The 17,940-nt window shown below is 37.4% G+C and overlaps 1 protein-coding gene across 2 annotated transcripts in view; it reads left to right on the top strand.

Annotated features, from left to right (window-relative positions):
- The first annotated feature begins 1,745 nt into the window (after positions 1 to 1,745).
- The window catches only part of LOC121521353 (A-kinase anchor protein 7-like), a 77,509-nt gene continuing 61,314 nt past the window's right edge, over positions 1,746 to 17,940 (top strand). For both annotated transcript variants that reach the window (XM_041805297.1, XM_041805296.1), the window contains exons 1-9: positions 1,746 to 2,338; positions 2,426 to 2,609; positions 3,627 to 3,782; positions 4,083 to 4,237; positions 5,235 to 5,371; positions 8,995 to 9,155; positions 15,479 to 15,591; positions 17,210 to 17,256; positions 17,627 to 17,727. In XM_041805297.1, the coding sequence (XP_041661231.1) occupies positions 2,165 to 2,338; positions 2,426 to 2,609; positions 3,627 to 3,782; positions 4,083 to 4,237; positions 5,235 to 5,371; positions 8,995 to 9,155; positions 15,479 to 15,591; positions 17,210 to 17,256; positions 17,627 to 17,727 (1,228 nt within the window). In that variant the 5' untranslated portion in view covers positions 1,746 to 2,164. The remainder of the gene's footprint in view (positions 2,339 to 2,425; positions 2,610 to 3,626; positions 3,783 to 4,082; positions 4,238 to 5,234; positions 5,372 to 8,994; positions 9,156 to 15,478; positions 15,592 to 17,209; positions 17,257 to 17,626; positions 17,728 to 17,940) is intronic.

Raw genomic sequence — 17,940 nt, 5'->3', positions numbered from 1 at the left:
ATAAACAAAATAATAATCCAGCTGTTTCTGTAACTTTCTGGCAGTTTATATGTTATCTAAGAGTTAATGTTGAACTGATCTGTCAAACTGTCTCAAATCTAATGCATGTTAATTGATTTTTAATGGATCACTGCTAATTTGAGATACAAATGTACATGTCATGTTCTTTAAATACAGTTTCCTTGCTGAATATGAGAAGTGTGAGGGCAAGAAAAAACAATAATATTGACACTTAGATCGATTTTAAAAATATAAGTGAAATACATGATGGACAGAGGGCAAAAAGTTTATTAGACAGTTTATTTTTTCTTTATAAAGAGACAAAATTGAGCAAAATTGCACATATTTAAATAATATGACCAAGGGAAATAAAATACTAATATATTTATTCTGACAGCCACAAATATATTTTAAAAATGACTTTAATCTTTTTATAGGCTACTTACATACCACAAGATAAAATAAACACATTTAAGCTTTAATACATTGACATTTAGTAATACATCCTCTGTGCCACCAAATAATACATGCAGAGCAGAACTTGAACGATATCCTGTTAACATTAAAGTACAAAAGAGAGCATTTGAATTTATACTAATCTAAAAGAAAGTGAGCCTGACACTCTCGATAACAAAGCCCTGGCCTTCAGAGTTACTGCTGAGAGCTTCCTTCTCAGCTGGTACAGAGACTGTGTTCACCTGCAGAGCCCTCAAACACAACACCAATCAGCTTAAACCAAATTATTCAACAACAATAATAAAACTATTTACCTCACTGGCAAGAATCGATAATAAAACAAGGCAAACTGGAATGCTATTTGTCCCTTAATAGGAAATATGCAGTTGCAGAATATGTAAGCACTGACGGATCCACAACTGAGGAAATGTTTGAACATGTATAGACTCAGTAAACGCAACCTCGTCATTTAGAAGGGACACCACAGACAAGGCTGGATTCCTAAAGGAGAAAGACTGTGCACCCACTGCGGCCAGCAGGGGGTGAAAACGGAGCTGCACTTTCTAAACACCTGTTCTATGTACAAGGTCATCAGAGACAAGTTCTTCACATTGTTAACCAGCAAACAAAAACAATTCACCCGCATGAACGATAAACAGAAGCTTCCATATATGCTAGGTAAAATGCAAGTGTGCAAATGATGCGGCACATTACGTGAGCTGTTGTGACCAAAGAATAAAACATATTAATATATATATTTAAATTTTAATTTTTGCATTTTTATCATAAAGTTAATACTTTTGTCTGCCATTATTATCATTAAAACTGCGTGCATTGCTTTGGCAGTGAAAAAGATTTATTTGATCGATTCATTTGCCAATAAATCCATTTGAATTGAAGTGAACTGGAAAGAAGACCAGGGAATTATGTTCGTTTTCAGCTTTTTATGAAAGATATGAAGGCTGTTTAATTGTCATGTTGTAACCAAGAACAACACTTTCTGAAGACACAGAAAGAAGAAGCAGAGTAGTGCAGATGAAGAACTGTTACGTCATAAGCCAGCTTTTCAAAATCAGTTGTTAATTTTTATTAATTGTTGTTTTGTTAATTTGAACGTGAAACTTTCCATTGTAAATTTACAACACACATTTGCTGAATATTTAACGAATCCCTTAAATTAATAAGTAACACTAATGTTTCGTCTCGGAAGATTTTATTCTGAAAGGAAACGCTCTTTTGCTCTGAAAAATAAGACCGGAAGTTTGACTTTGTTTACAAACAGACGTTTCTGTAACTGGTATTTCACACTACCGCGGAGCCAAATGGGCTCTCTTCCTCATTTTGTAGACATTTTCTTTGATGAATGCTGCAGCCCACTACTAAATACCCGCATAACCAACTTAATGCCAACATTTATGGTCCGGTTTGTTCGTCCTATTAGCCGTATAACTTTGTTAGCGACAGTTAGCTAACAGCTAGCTCAGCAGGTGTCCTGTGCAGCATGGCCGTTTGATTCATTCCAACAGGTGTTGGCTGTAGTAAGATGCAATCTGTGAAACGTCCAGTGGTTTGTCATTTCAAACCATGTCAAAGAGTTGACTGTTAATATTGACGTTATTTGCGGCCAGCTTCCGTTAGCATTTATTCATGTTGAGTTAGCCTGTACTTTTAGACACCTAAAGCCAAAGTTTATGTCGTTTTGTGTGTCATGCTCCTCGGTTACGTCCTGTCGAGCCCATTCAGATCGACGTGTGCGAAAATAGTCTGTCTGCAGAGGTGCTGTATCAGTCAACTCTTACACAGGACGAAGAATCAGGCATGTGCCAGTAACTTTAAACAGGGCAGAAAACTTCACAGCTCCTCACACCGGCTTCAGCTCAAGGTATGAATGATCACTGGGGTCTCAGTAAGTGTTACAGTTTAAGATGATCGTGATCGTTAAGATGATTGGATATCTCTTTTTTTATAGGCACAGCCCTATCTGTATCAACTAACCGTGGTCGACATGCAGGCTGCTAATGTGTTGTATGGGAAAGAGACCTCTGCAGTTGCCTCAGGCGATGATGATGAGGAGGACGAAGGTGGTGGTGCAGGTGTAGTTTTACAGGAGCCAGGGACAAAGGATGAAGAGTCAAAGGAGGAGCTGACTCCAGGTCAGTTGGACTCAGTTTGCATGGAGGTGCTGCAAGATAAGACTGACAGTGGAGATGTTAGTGAAGTGTCAAATGACTCCCTGATAAGTAGACAGAAAGATAAAAAAAAGACTTGAAGAACTTTGTTAAAAATACAATTATTTAGTTTCATGTATTTTACCAAATATATTTAGTGCTATCGAAATAACCAGCCCTAATGCTGCATCTGCCATTGGAGATGAGAGTTGAACCTTGACAACTCCTGTCTGATAATAACAGTTCTGTCTGCCATTTAAGTTCAAGAGCCTGTGTAGATGTGGATGCTATTATGTCATTTGTTACCATAAAATCATTGTCATTAATCAGCATCATTAACAAAACGCTATGTATAAGTAGCCTACATATAAAATACTTTTGGTCAAGAAATAAATCTTACTGATGTACTTTAGGCTACTGATGCACCATGTTAGATTTTTGCAGGTATCCAATATGCCAACATTTTTTAATTAATTTTGGCCAATTTTGATAAATATACTTAGATAATAATTAATTGTCAAAAATATCAAATATCTAGAGTCGTCCCTATTCCCCTTATTGTCACTGTTCTCAGTTATCCTCTAATCCTACAGACTGTTAAAGGTGCCTCCTGAAGCTGCAGTTATGTATAAAGCATCAGGCATGTTCAACATAAAGAAGTGAATTTTAGTGGAACAAAAGCGTTTCAAAGCTTAGGTTGTATCCACTTATAGCTTGTTTAGTTTCTAATAAAACTTGAGGGAATTGTGGACAGGCCAGAGGCCCATATTTTTTTGTTAGAAAAGCCTAAAAAAGTGTTTTTTCCTAATATGTCCCCTTTTACAGCTGTTCACCATTTTTATAATGATATTTACAAAAATGCTCCTGAGACACTCACTCCCATTTGTTCCTGAACCATGCCAACCACCTGTATTTACTCCGTGAATACAGGCGCCCTTACCTGCATTTTTGCATCACATTTATACACAGACAACTGCTGTTTAATGACTTTTTTCTTGGCAGCTCTTGCAGGTTTAAATGAGAAGAAAAATAAGAAAACAAGAAAAGGGAAGAGGATTTGGAAGAAGAAAAAGCTCAAGTCAGCTGATACCACAGACAATTTAATGTCTGAGCTTCCATTTTCTCTGACCAGCCCCACCACATGGAAAGAACTTGGATGTATGTGCTTTTACATTTTCATTTAGAATATTTGAGTTGAATATAAAGTAGTTTTTGTGATCCACTGTAGAAATTTTAATGCAGTGGATACTATTAACTTAAATGTTCCTTAAGTTGTTAATGAGTGCCTGATTAATTATTGCTGCATGAAATCTACAAGAAGTGTGTTGTAGATTTCGAACTACATAAATAGTTGCTGGACTTTTGTTTAAAGCTGTGTTATTTGCTCGGTGGGCTGTGAAAAGTTGCATTAAAGGTAGGTGGTTTTCTTTCCTCCATAAAGTATCCTTTTGTCTTTAGTCCCCAGTCCAGACTCAAATGAGAAGAAGCGAAAGAGAAAGAGAGGAGACAGCGGGGGCCGAGTGGACAGTGAAGAGGATGCAGAGAAGAAGAAAAAGAAGAAAGAGAGTCATCGACCAAATTACTTTGTCTCTATCCCCATCACAAACTCAGAGGTAAGGAGGTGAAGTCCTGTTAATTCACTGTGTTAGCGATCTGATTCTCAGTCAATCAACTTATCTGCCAATCAGCTATTATAATTAGCTACCAGATCAATATTCTCTACACCCACTTCACTCTGCAGGCTATTTAAAACAATCTGTGCTTCAACCTCAAAAACATTTTTTTACTAATAAAACTAAGCTTTATGACTGGTTACTGTTTATCTATGCATGTCTAGTAAAAAACACACTATGAAAATAAATATAAATCGTTGGGTGCTTTGTCTTGTGAGAAGGCCTTCAAAAGCCAAAATATGTCTTGCTCTGTAAATGGTTTGTGCTGGTAGGTATAGCAAGTTTGCTGACATGCATACAGTGGTTTTATCTGTGAGAAACAGAGAGAATACAGACCCTGTCTTTTTAATGTAAAATTTTCCATCCTCACCTGAAAATCTGTGATCTTCCTAGTTTGAAAGGGATCCCCCCCCCCCCAAGAGGCAATAAATCCATGTTGAAGCTGCTTCCACTTTTTTGTTTGTCCCAGTGAATGCCCTCTTTGATGGTGTACAGCAGTGTAGAGATTCTGTTTTTACAAACCCTTTGAATCCTCCTTCTGTGAGAAGACTCTAATGTGTCTGTTTAGCCTACTCATACATTTAGTGTTTGACCTTTGACCATGGTCAGTGTGGCTCAATTCATACTGGGAGAAAATTGGAGGAGAGGGAGCACGCAAATTTAATCACCTAACAGGTGATGAAAACTTGGTACTAACTGAACAAAAAGCTCTCCTGAATGAACATTGATTAATTCCACGGTCATCATCTATTGACACTCCATCTGTGATGCTGAACTGCTGAAAATTACCCAGTTTCTTCTATTTTTTTCAGCTTCCCTCTTCTCCTTTTCTCTGCTCATCAATACCGGGCAGGTAATTGGAGAGACAAGAGGGGTGGTGACGAGACAACAAGCAGCCACAGTGAATTCTTTAAAGTAATTATCTTCCCAATGACAGATCAGTGCTGCTGTGATGGAGCTCCAGGAGGTGGTGCTTCAGCAGGAGCCAAGACTGGCAAAAGCCATGATCCCTGTCCCAACACTCCACATCACGCTGTTGGTCACTTATCTGGCCAATCAGGAGCAAGTGGACCTGTGAGTAGCTCCTCATGCTGACATATACTGTATATACACTAAGATTTCAATTTGAAAAAGGCATATAGCCTTAAAATCACATGTATCAAATAGCCATAGAATTTTAGTCATGTATAACACAAAAAGAACATTTGATGTTTTAAAGCTACACATTTCAAGAGAATTTGTATCAAAATCACATTTTTAAATCACATGTCACTAAAATATAAAATTGAGAAGTTCCTTTATATAAATGTTTTTTTGTCAATGTTATCCGATCTGAATCAAAAAACAATCAGGACAGACTGTATTGTCTGATCTGCAGTTTAAGAGAAAAACAATCAGATTTTTACTGTTTGGTTTTATGTGACGCTACACTGTACATCACTGTAGATGACTGATGACTGAACAGGGCTGTGTCTTTTTCTTGTTGCTTTGTGAACGTGCAGACTGTAGCGACTGCTTAAAGACAAGGAAGCAGAGTCCTGTGGTCTATAGGTCTATAAGTCTATAGATATTTTAGGTTTAAGTTCAAATAACAACACTAGAACCATAATTGAGAGAGGATGATCACTGAGGCCAGAATGTATTTAAAGCATTTAATTACCATTAAAATAGTGAAGTCAGTCCATATGGATATAATGATATTATTTCACTAGATTATTTTAAAATGGGTTTTATTATTGTTTTGCCACTGGTTCATCATATGTCTCATTCACTAATATGCAAAATATGGGGCCTGAAACTGGAATAAGCCTCTTCTTGCGTGAAGTTTATGATCTATAAAAAACATAATTGGGGAAGATGAGGATGTGCATGATGAGGGAATGTTTTTAGCACAGAAGGAGGAGAGTTTGAATGCAGCAGCAATGTTGTGTCAGTCTGTCTTTTCTCTCTTTCTTTTGACTTATACCTTCCTGCTGTAGTAATCATTGTAATATATGATGTCCTACCACCCTTTTGCTTGCAAGCATCTCAATTTCTTTGTCAGAAAGCTTATTTTCTTCATTTTTCTTTCAGTTGTTGTCATGATTTACTACTTAAAACCTTTCATCTGCTGACTTTGTTTTAATTCATAAAGTGTTCTCCATTATGTCTGGTTTAATGTGGGTGCGTAGAGGGAGAAATATGTGGCAGATCTACCTGTGCTAAATTCCAGGTGGATTGTGGTTTATAAAGAGAACATTATGTGAAGGTGTGGACTAAATTCCATGTGCTGTTTTATAAGAAGAGGCCCCAGGTACACTTTTAACCTGTGATGCTTGAATGGCTCCATAAATGCCTAATATTTCCTTTCAAACTAGTGTTACTATTTGTATGATTATGAAGTACACATAGAGGAATTCTCATGTTAATTAAATTAAACAGAGAGAGTATATTCCCCCAGGGCTGTTAGTATAAAAATAAAGAGCACATTGCACGTTGTACATGCAGTAGTACTGCGGAATTATGTCAAAGGAAGATGCTAATATGTAACGGTGTTCTGAGCAGGACCAATGTATGTTCTGTAAAATACAAAGAAGAAATACATGTGATGAATGAGCTCAGATGTTTCATGTTAGAGTTATGGAAACTTCCTGTAAAATTGGCTTGATATTGGAATCTGCAGTAGTGCATCCTTTATTAAGACATGTCAGTGTTGTGGACATTTTTAGAGGTTTTTCTATCAAATTCTGAGTTTAGTATATTCAAATAAGTCAATAGGAATTAAAAAGAAGTGACCCAGTGGTGTCACTTATTGTTGCCAGTAGGTGGCACTACTGAGAAATGACAAACTAGCCTTTGAATGTGTCAAGGGATGGGCCTTGCTCATATATGTTAAATTTGAACTAAATCAGATGTTTCTTATGGCAACTTTCTGTGAAAGTGGCAAAAAATAAAAATGCCAGTAAGGTAACTACTTATCAAACATGTCAGTGGACAATAATGTGGACAATAATTGAATACTGTTGTTAAAAAATCTGAGCTTGATAGGTTCAGGACATTAGAGGAATAAACAAATGACCCATTGGTGTCATTCCTATTGCCAATGGGGGGGCTATGATGAGATGACTGTATGTGGGGGTGTTCAGTGGGATATAACTGTCTTGCCAGAAACTGTAGAAGATCAAAGAATACTGTATACAAAAGTTACAGCAGGTTAATGCCATTTGGCACCATCAAAAAGGCCTTATTTTGAAATGAAGGGGAAGCTGGAGGACTTCTTGATGGGATTTAGGCATTAGTCAAAAAATCTTTTTTGTTGGTCTGATGATCTACTAGAGACTTAAAATAATAAGCCTAGGTTAAATGGTGTGTAAGGGCTGGATGTTTAAAGTTAGCAGAAGTAGGTGTTGTGACAAAGTGATGATATTGATGCATAAATGTACTTAGGATCAAGGTGTGCTGGACCATACAATACAGATGGGTACAGTTTCTCTGCATTATCTTGCAAATTTTAGGTAAAAAAAGGGCTGTAAAACAATGTTAGCTCAAATGTACACAATATCAACATTTTTGAGGTGCCTTGGTGAGTTTGGTAAAGTTTGACATATGCTATGTAGAGTGACTTTTAATCAAAATAGATGGCACACTTCAGAAAATATCTTAAAAAGGGTTTACAACTTTGGGCACCGTTTATGGCACTGCCCTATGGGGAAAACTCATGGTTTGCACAACTTTGGATGTCTGTCTTGTACAAAAAATTTGGAACAAACGATGAAATTTGTAGGTGGAGATACTTCAGATGTCACACCAAAAATGCCAAAAAATTGGCAAAATTTGACCTTGAAATATTTGTAATGCATTTCATGTACATTTTAGAGAATGATACCAAAGCTTTGTTTTTACCTATCATAATACATATGTGTATCAATTTTCATGCATGTAGCTCTTATCCAGTCCCTATCTCACCTGTGCAATAAATTTGCATGATTCCACCAAAATACAAACATTTCCAGTTTCTGGGGGGGACAATTTCTGGAAGGTTTTGGGACTTTTAAGGCATGTTAAGGCCCCCAAAACAAGCTGTGAAGTGTCAGAAAAAATATTTTTTAAGAATGTCTACCGTGTAGCAGATGCCAGTTGCCACAACAGATCCAATAGGGTCTTACCTCTGAGGTCGGTGCTTTGGCCCTAATAAGTGCTCTTAAAATGCCCTTAAAAAGCAGTTTAAAGCAATGGCTGAATAAAAGATGCAATAAAGAAAAATAATCACAAAAATAAAGCGCTATGGATAAAACTCAAAAATTACAAGAAGGCCTTTTGATAAAAAAAAAAAACATCCTGCCAGAAGAGACTTGATTAAACCAAGCATTGATTTTTTTTTAATATATTAAAAAGCAGTTTACACACATTGAATATAAAGTAAGAAGATGCATTGACCTGACTGTCAGAGTCAGACATTTCATCAGGAAGTGAATGACCGGTGGTGTTTCGTGTTACAACACAGTGCAGCTCAGGAATGTGTTAGCCATGTTATGTGATGATGCTGATGCTTAATCTACATCAAGCAGAAGATTGTGTCATTAGTAATCACTTGATTCTCTTGTTACGTAACATGAGAGGGAGGAAGAGAGAGGATTATGTCTTGAATCGATGTGTGTGTGTGTGTGTGTGTGTGAGAGAGAGAGATGTGGTATACTCATCTGTACATTTCCTATCAGGGCGGCCTCCGTGCTGACTCAGGCTGAGCTGTCATTGGCAGAGCTGCTGGGTGGGCGGGATCTGGTGCTGCCCTTCTCAGGGATCAGTCATTTCAAGAAGGAGGTGGTTTTTGTTGATCTGGCCCCCGGACAGCACAGAGACACGCTGGACAGTGTGGCAGGTCAGTGATGGAGCTTTTTAAATCTCTTCTTCTTCTGTCCTCTATCCACACTTCTGCCTGTATTAAATATAAAATATGAAGTCCGTTAATGCTCATAATGTATAGTTTCTCATGCTGTAGGATGTACAGTTTTTAGAGGATGTGAATGTGATGGACTACCTGCTCTTTCCAATCCCTTTGGGGGCATGTCTGAACATGGGTCTCCAGCTAGGGAGCCTTGAAGCTTGTTAGTATTTTTCTGAAGTGCATTTACAGAAAGAAGGGTTCTGATAGAAGGTAAGGGGTATATTGTGGTGGGTTATTAATGATAAGCTAACCACAAAAAGCCTCTGATTACTGTTCAAAGTTTGTGGGAGGTTTTAGCTGATGAACAGGGAAGTTCTCAAAATAAGAGCAAAAAATAACCAGTTTACAGTAAATGTGCCAAAAGCTGCTCATGACAGCCAAGTGTTTATGACATGATGACCCAGCAATAGGGCCCTGCAGTAAGAGCAATGGTGAGTAAACATCTGTTTTGAATGAATTTAAAAGCACTGAGGCAGTCATGCTGATGAATTTAAGTAGTCCTTGAATTTTGAAGTTTAATGACAAATTGATTGTTCGTTAGGGTAAAACGAAAAAAAAAAAATGAACAGAACAAATCCTGCATCTCTACATGAACCTAATCAGTGACAGTATCCTCATTGCATCCTGCTGGTAGTCCATTTGAACCTAAGATAATCATAACAAGCCTTTTACTGCATAATAACTGAACTTAACCTCATTGTTTTGTTTTAAAAAGAACAATTTTGTTTGACAACATTAACCTCAAAAAATAACCTCAATTTTTTTTTCTCTTATTTTATAATTGTAACAATTAATGGAACCCACATGTTCCACCCAGTGCTTTGGACGCTAATATCCAAATATAAATACATTGTAGACAGCATGCAACGTATATTTAGCAAGGTGAACTGAAGACAATTCTGCAAGTCAGGATGTGTGAGGAATCGGCACCTCACTTCATTGCTCTCTAGCGCCACTTTAATACAAACAACATCCTGTTCATGTATTTTCAGTTGTCAATGTTTGCAAGATATTATCTCCACACCTAATCCGTAATATATCCAACCTGTACATAACTGTTTGTAAATCCTATTTATAATTTTTAAGTTTTATATTCCATATTTTTGTATTTCTGTATTTATTAGTGCTCTTGTAATACTACTTTTATTTGTCCCCTGTTTCTATTGTGTTTCTGTCGCCAGTGGCCTGCTTTGTCTAAGATACTTTTTGCTGCTGTAAATTGGAATTTCCCCTTGTGTGACTAATAAAGGGATATCTTATCTTATCTTATCTTATCTTGTTTTATTTATCTTATCTTAGACTATCCCTTACCACTATGAAACAATCAGAAAATAACTTCTTATAAATAACCCTTCATCATTGCCTCTTTTACAAACACCAACTTCTGAAAAGAATTTCAAATTTTGATTTATCTGACCACAGAAAAGGTTTCCGTTTTGCCTCAGTCTAAATGGGCTAAATGAGCTTTGCCTCATCTTAAATAAGCTTTGGCCCAGAGAAGATGACAGAGTTTCTGGACTGTGTTCACATATGGCTTCTTCTTTGCCTGAGACAGCTTTAACTTGCTTTTGTGTTCCTGAGCCCATGCAGTGATTTCCAGTACAATATCATGCCTGTTTTAATGCTAGTCCTGCCTAAGGGCCTGAAGATCCCAAGCATCTTATATTGACCTTCAGGCTTTTCCCTCTCTCACAGAAATTTCTCCTGATTCTCTGAATCTTTGGAGGATATACTTTGGATTGGGATGGTGGGGTATTCAAAGTCTCCAAAATTTTACGTGGAGGAACATGTTTCTGTCTCAAACCTTTTAGATGCAGTTTTTTACATATTGGTGAACCTCTGCCTATCTTTGCCCCTGAGAGACTCTGCCTCTCTAAAATGCTTTTATACCCTGTCATGATATTGACCTGTTGTCATTTAACCTAATTGATCATGAAACGCTCATTTAGCTGTTTTTCATCAGAACCACTTTCTCTTCCCACCTTCTGTTGCAGCGTCCCTACTTTTTTGAGGTGTGTGTCTGCCATCAAATTCAAAATGACCAAACATTTTTTCCATAAAATGGTCAAATGTCTAACATTAAACATCTGATGATGTATTGTCAGATTTATGAGATTTGTAAATCATTTCTTATGTTTTGTCCACATTTTACACAGCACCCCAACTTGTTTGAGATTGGGTTGTAAGAACTGAATGCTTTTTTTTTTTTTTTTTGAATCTTTGATATTTGGAGTCTTAATTGGAAAAAAGTGATTTGAATGTGTTGCTATTTATGTTTGGCATTTTTAAGCACATCATATAAGAAAATTATTTAATTATGAAACTAGTCCTTTAATCAATTGAGAATGGAAATAATTGGTACTTACAGTGTATGAACATGTTTTTAAAGGTTTCTCCATGCACAGTGTCTTCTTTGTGTTGTCTACCTCAGTTTTTCCCTCTTCCTCTGCGCTGTCTGTGTTAGGGCTTTATGGAAAGGCATTTGCGTGTATGTTTTTTTCGATTTTGCCTTTGGCAGCAATATTAAGCCAACATTTCTAAGAGGATTCTCACTCTGTTGCCCCTGTGACACCAACACACACAAGCACGCACTTGCTCGTACACAAAGACAAAATTAATAAGCTCATATTTGTTTAATACTGTCTGTTTCCTCACTAAAATATCAGAAACATGTAGTAATTTCAGAGTACACACGTGCATTTCTGTGGACTTTCATTAGATATGCATAATTTTTGCAGATGATTTTAAGTTTAAAATGTGATCCATCTCTGAGTCTTGTTGGAGAGGATTACTAGTGTCCAAAATAACAAAATATATTCATTAAATTATTTAGATAAACGGTATTAGGGGAGAATGTTGGATTTTGCCTGCCTTTAGAGCCTTGACCTGCTTATCCCATGTTTTTAACTTCCTAGGTCCAAGCAGAAACTTAATTTTACATTTTAGTAAGATCATATCTTTCCAAAAATAGGGAAGACAATAATTGGAAGTCTTTCAGGAAAATAGCCAATTAGCCCATTTTGTGTTTAATTTATTTTCTGTCAGGTTTTGTTTTGCTCATTCTGATTCATTAGATTTTATATTGAACATTCAATTCAACTTAAAATTCAACTGAATTTATATGGGGACGTGGTAATGAGGTTATCTTACCAAATAAAGGGGAGAAAGCATGCCAGTGGTGGAGGGTGATTTTTCTTAATCAATGGCAAAATTCAGCATCAGAATGATTATAGGTGGGTTTACCTTATTCCAGTAAATATAAAAACTAAAAGCTGATATTACAGATAACAGAATCTCTTCATTGTGATGCAGCCAGACAAAAACATGAGTGACTGATTGTGCCACAGCACAAGAAGTGTCTTGGAAAACCGTTTTGCTCAATTGCTTGTGTTTAACCTTTAAATTGGATTGCCAAATTAAAGCATTTACTGCCTCAAGTGAAGTATGACCTCAGTTAATTCTAAATCAGCAGAACACAACAGCGGTGTTGTGCAGCCTTAACAGCTGTGTGAACATTTAAACAGAGGTAGCAGTTCAACCGGTGTTAAACATGCAGCTCACACTCAAGAAGGCTAGAATGTACATGTCAAGTTACTGATGACTGCTTTGAGTAAAAAAATCCTCAAAAACATGTGTCTTAATGCTTCTGTAATGCAATCCAAAATGCCCAGGCATCATGGGCGTTCATTTCATAACAGTGGCTTTTATATAAGTGTTTGCACTAAGTCTTGAAAGTTTAATTTTCTTTGTTTAAAAATCACTACTCTTGAAAAACACTCTGAAAAAAATATTAAGGATTGTCTGGCTTTCAGTTATTTATTTTTGATTTATTGTTTGTTTGCACAAGAGATAAACAGTAACTGTAAATATAACTTTCACAAGGAAACAGCGAAAATTTGTGCAGGTGAAGTACGGAAACCCAAGGTGGACTTATAATTAAACCTAGATTAGATGTAGATTAAAAACATCCTTTTGTAATATTTTTTTGTTTTCTTTGGAATGGCATGTATTGGACTTTGAATGCCTCACAGAGAACAGGGCTTGGGTTAGGGTGTCTTGCAAATTACTTAAAAGCCAGGTCCTGAAATTACAGATCTGAAACTTCTGCCTGCAAGCCTGCAGATACACCCTTCTTGTAGAGCACAGGAACAGAGATTTAGTGCCATCTTTTGTCCAAGGTTCAGAATAATTGGAAGGCCTCAGCTGTGGGTGAAATACCACTGGCAGGAAGGCAAGCCCCAAGTGGGCTGGCCCAGCAGAGGCTGGTGGGAGTTTGACTGTTGATGTGCTGCTGTCAGTGTGTTAGGGGTGGCAGTTGAGGCGCATCATATGATCTGATAGTGTGGTGCCAGTGTGTTTAGGGTTTATATCCTGCTACTCATCTGTATCTATGGCAGTTTTTGGCATATTTTAACCCCAATGTGCCCCTAGAGGCTTGCCCAGTAATGGTCTACAGCATCTATATTCAGACAAAAATATGTGAGTGCTGCATTTCAAAAAACAAAAGTCAGCGTTCAATATTCATCTTTATCTAGGAATGTGTTTTATTAGATGGTACTTGATATTTAAGCGTAATGTGACGGTAAGCCTGGGCAATATGGCCTAAAAATCATGTCATGGTATTTTTCTTGCCTTTGACGATAACGGTATTATATCACGGTATTACAAAATTAAAAAGAGATAATGCTCTTTAATCCAAAATCAAGTGTTATTAACCCCCTTCTCCCCTTAAAATAAGCCTTTGATGGCATACTCAATTTATCTCCAAGTATAAGAACACAGGAAACATGTTTTATATTTTTTTAAGTCTCTATAGGTTTACTTCTGTCCAACTGCACTCCAAGTTTCGCATTTCTTCTCTAACCTGATGAGGTGTGTTAAGCTGCTAATGATTTGAACATGTTTCCTAGTGAAGGTGTTCACAATATAAGCGTTTCAGAAAAATAACAGCCGCGGACTTTAATTTTGAAGAGCTTGACAGAGGCATTGTGTTTATCATTGAGATAGCTTAGCTTTGGCTGCTGTACCGAAGAATACGTCTAGTTTACAGCAGCTTTTTTGTCCTCGTTTAACATCGCAGCCTGGTTCTTTGGCTCACTGACTCACGGACTTAGAAAAGAAAGTCATAGGTTAAAATAGACTTTTAAACGGTTGTTTATGCCATTGTAAGAGGAAGAGCTGCAGTGCTGGGCTCTGAGACAAGCTAAAGCAGCACTTAGCTTGTGTTAAAGCCCCAGGCAGGCTGACAGAGACAGCACACTGACTTAGTTGCGGTACAGCCGTCAGACTCTGAGAGGAAAAAACATGTGTTTTTGCCTGCTAACTCACACTGTGGCAGATACGATGACATCATTAACAAACGTTATCGCAATTGGTTGGTAGAGTCCAAATCTCTACCGTAGGCCAAATTTATATCATTTGTACCGTCTACCGCATATACCGCGCACCCCTATATGACGGCATTTGAAATGCATTTTTAATGTCAATAATTGCTGTTTATCATGTTTCTTTGATTAAGGGAAGGCCAAAACTATAATTGCAATTAAAATAATTTTCATTTTTCTGCCTACTACCTGAGATGGTATTCCTTTGCCCTAACCCCAATATAAAAGAATAAGAAAAAATCATCACATTAATTCAGATATAAAAATATTTTCTAAGTACCTGGAATTAGAAACATTTTTAAATGTATTTCACTTATATTTCATTAAAACTGTTTCCCCATTTATAAGTTCAAGCTCTGAAGTAAAGGACATCAGGGGCCTTGGAGTAGTATTTTTTCAATTGGAAATGCTAAATAAAGATGGAGCAGGAAGTCAGACTGTGCTGTCCTTTGTCTGCTCCCTCCAACACCATTATTGATTATGTACTAACCTTTCCCTCCCTGGAGAGCTCCTCTTCTAAAAATACTACTGGTTTTCATCTAAACATCAGTGGCTGAGTTGCTGTGTACATTTTTGTGTGTGTGTGTGCCTGTCCTAGCAGGCTGTCTGTGTGTTTGTGACCTTGTCTATCTCTGCCCTTGCTGAGCTATATGGGAGTAAAAAAAGCTTTTTTACCTCCATCATCTTATGAACATTCTCGAACATTTGTGTTGATGATATTTGTGTCCTTTGTCCAGGTGCTGTCAGTAAAGTGGATCTGTGCATGCTACTTTGGTGTTTTTGGAACATATTCTCAGTGTTGTGTGTTTGCTTCGTCATCGTGATCTGTGTCACATCTCTATTTAGTGAATTCTTTGTGTCTGTGGGTTGCAGAGTTGTTGCGGTGTCGTTTTGTGGAGCAGGGTCTGCTGCAGGAGGACAGCCGTGGGTTTGTGCCCCACCTCACCATTATGAAGCTGTCCAGAGCACCAAAACTACGATCACAGGTATACACACATATGATAACAAACACACTCACATATGTGGATTCTTGTGTGTGAAAGGTTTCTAAAACTACAAATAATAAAAAAAAACCATTATCAACCCAACAAAGGGATAGTTTTATATTTTTGAAGTGGGGTTGTGTGAGCTGCTGTCATTTACAGTAGCCACAGGAGATGCTTGACATGGAGAGATTACAGTCCCCTTTATGATGTTTTTTTTTTTTTTTTTTTTTTTTTTTTTCTTTTGGCTTGTTTTTTTATGTTAAGTAAATTATGTGGTAAATGTCCCTGCCTGCTTCTGGGCTGATTCTCTCTGGTCTCTTCTCAAAGGAGCCACACTGACTGGCATCTCCTGTAGCTATTATAAATATTCCCTCTAGCTGCTGTAGTTACTGAAACGTAGCATTGTTTTTCCTTAACTGTTACATGTACATTTAATTTGGAATGTGATTAAAATATTAAGCTATTTTAACATGTATTTAGATTATTATATTAATATTCCAGAAACTTCAAATTAAAATCACTTTGGTTGGGGATTCTGAATGCACTGTTGACATGAACTTTAAATAAAGTAATCCTATTATAAGTGTATACATACATTCAGAGCTATGCAAAACCTTTCGGCAGGCCCAGATTAAGAATACAGAGGCCCCTGGGCACAAAACCTTGGAGGGCCCCTGAGGGCCCTCAGTCTAGTTTTTAGTAAGCATGTGAGAATCACCGACTCCACCTATGGTACAAATACGATTGCAGCAAGCATCCTCTACCCATCTCCTTGCAGTGCCACAGAGATTTACGTCTCCTCCTTTAGCAAGTCTGTGACTTTAGATGACTTTATCTCAAAATTAATCTACATCATGTACTGCAATTATTCCTTTTCTGCTGTTCTTTCAAATGCAACTGAAAGCTCATCATTACAAACTTTCCCTCTAGTCAGTAGACAGATCTGATATTCCACAATTTCAGTAGCTACATGGTTGATAAGATTGAATTAATAAATGAAACTTAGCTTTTAGTGTAATTCCAGCAAAGTCCTGTTTGGTATTTCTCTCTCCAGTTAGGCTTTTATATTAAGAGAGTCCCATCGAGCTTGTAACTTCTTGTAACAAGTGACTTTTGACTGCCAAACAGCTGCACAGGTGCTCCCCTGTCACCAGCTCTCTTTAAAATTCCCTTTACTTTCCTCTCAGTGGCTGTAAAATGTGTCTCTCAGTAGCTGGATGCTGTTTTTTAATCTTCCAGCCAAAAGGGCTTTTATTAATGACAGAAATGACACACTGAAGCAAACTGAGTTGAAATCAACCTACAGTTTATAAACCATTATGGATGGAGATTAATGCAAAGAGGTGATCCAGGATTAAGAGGAAAGGGATGCTTCTGATATGGATTAAGATATAAATAAAAGGTTAAACGAGGGGTTGGGGGTTAAGGAGAAGTGAGCAGTAGGAAGGATAAGATGATCTTCCTGTCTCTTCCCTCCTATCCTTCCTGGCGTCTGCAGGACGACATTCTTGTATTACCTCAGTCTGAATGTGTCTCTGTTTGAAGTATTGCTGCTCATTTCCTTAAAAGTGGAATAAGCATGTCATCAGCAGCACTTTCCTTTTGTTGTCTCTGTCAGGGTATAAAGAGTGTCGACCCGGCTCTCTACTCCAACTACACTAACAAGTAGGTGCTTGATTTTTTTTTAATGTAAAAATTATTCTGAAAACATAACACGCTTGTCATTTTACAAGTGTTTAGTTGTCTGCACTGAGTGGATATTTAATGTGCTTTGTCTCCATACTGCCTGTAAACCACATAAACATGGTGTTATCGGTAATGTGTAGTAGCAGGAAAAACTTCTGCTCAAATCCTTTCTAACTCATGACTGCTTTGTGACTCACTGGTGTTATAAAAATAGTTTGAAACCCTTCATTTTATGTTGTTGCACATATGACTGAAGTCAACCTTCAGTATCTGCTGGAGGCATCAACATTCCCTTCCCTGTCTCACCCGTCCTCACTGTCCCTTCATCCTTTTTCACTGTCACGCTCAGGTTTTTTGGAGACCAGACAGTTGAGCGGGTGGATCTTTGTTCCATGTTGAAGAAGAAGCAGCAAAGCGGGTATTACCACACTGAGACTTCACTACAACTCAGTAAGTACACAAAAATGCACACAATCAAAGCAGTGTCAAAACAATCAAGAACACAGTGACAGCGAAGGCATTGACAGCACTTTCAAAATTTTAATACTTGTACTGCACCTCAGTCCATGCATTAACAGGAGATGCATAGCAGAGGATGTCTATTAGGGTCTGTGGAGGGTGTGTGAAAACCCACGTTACAGGTACACAAAGGAAGACATTGAG

The sequence above is a fragment of the Cheilinus undulatus genome, linkage group 14 (assembly GCF_018320785.1).
Source record: "Cheilinus undulatus linkage group 14, ASM1832078v1, whole genome shotgun sequence".
In the NCBI taxonomy this organism is placed as follows: Eukaryota; Metazoa; Chordata; class Actinopteri; order Labriformes; family Labridae; genus Cheilinus; species Cheilinus undulatus.
The sequence above is the reverse complement of the archived record's forward strand: the minus strand, read 5'-3'. Positions and strand labels throughout refer to the sequence as shown.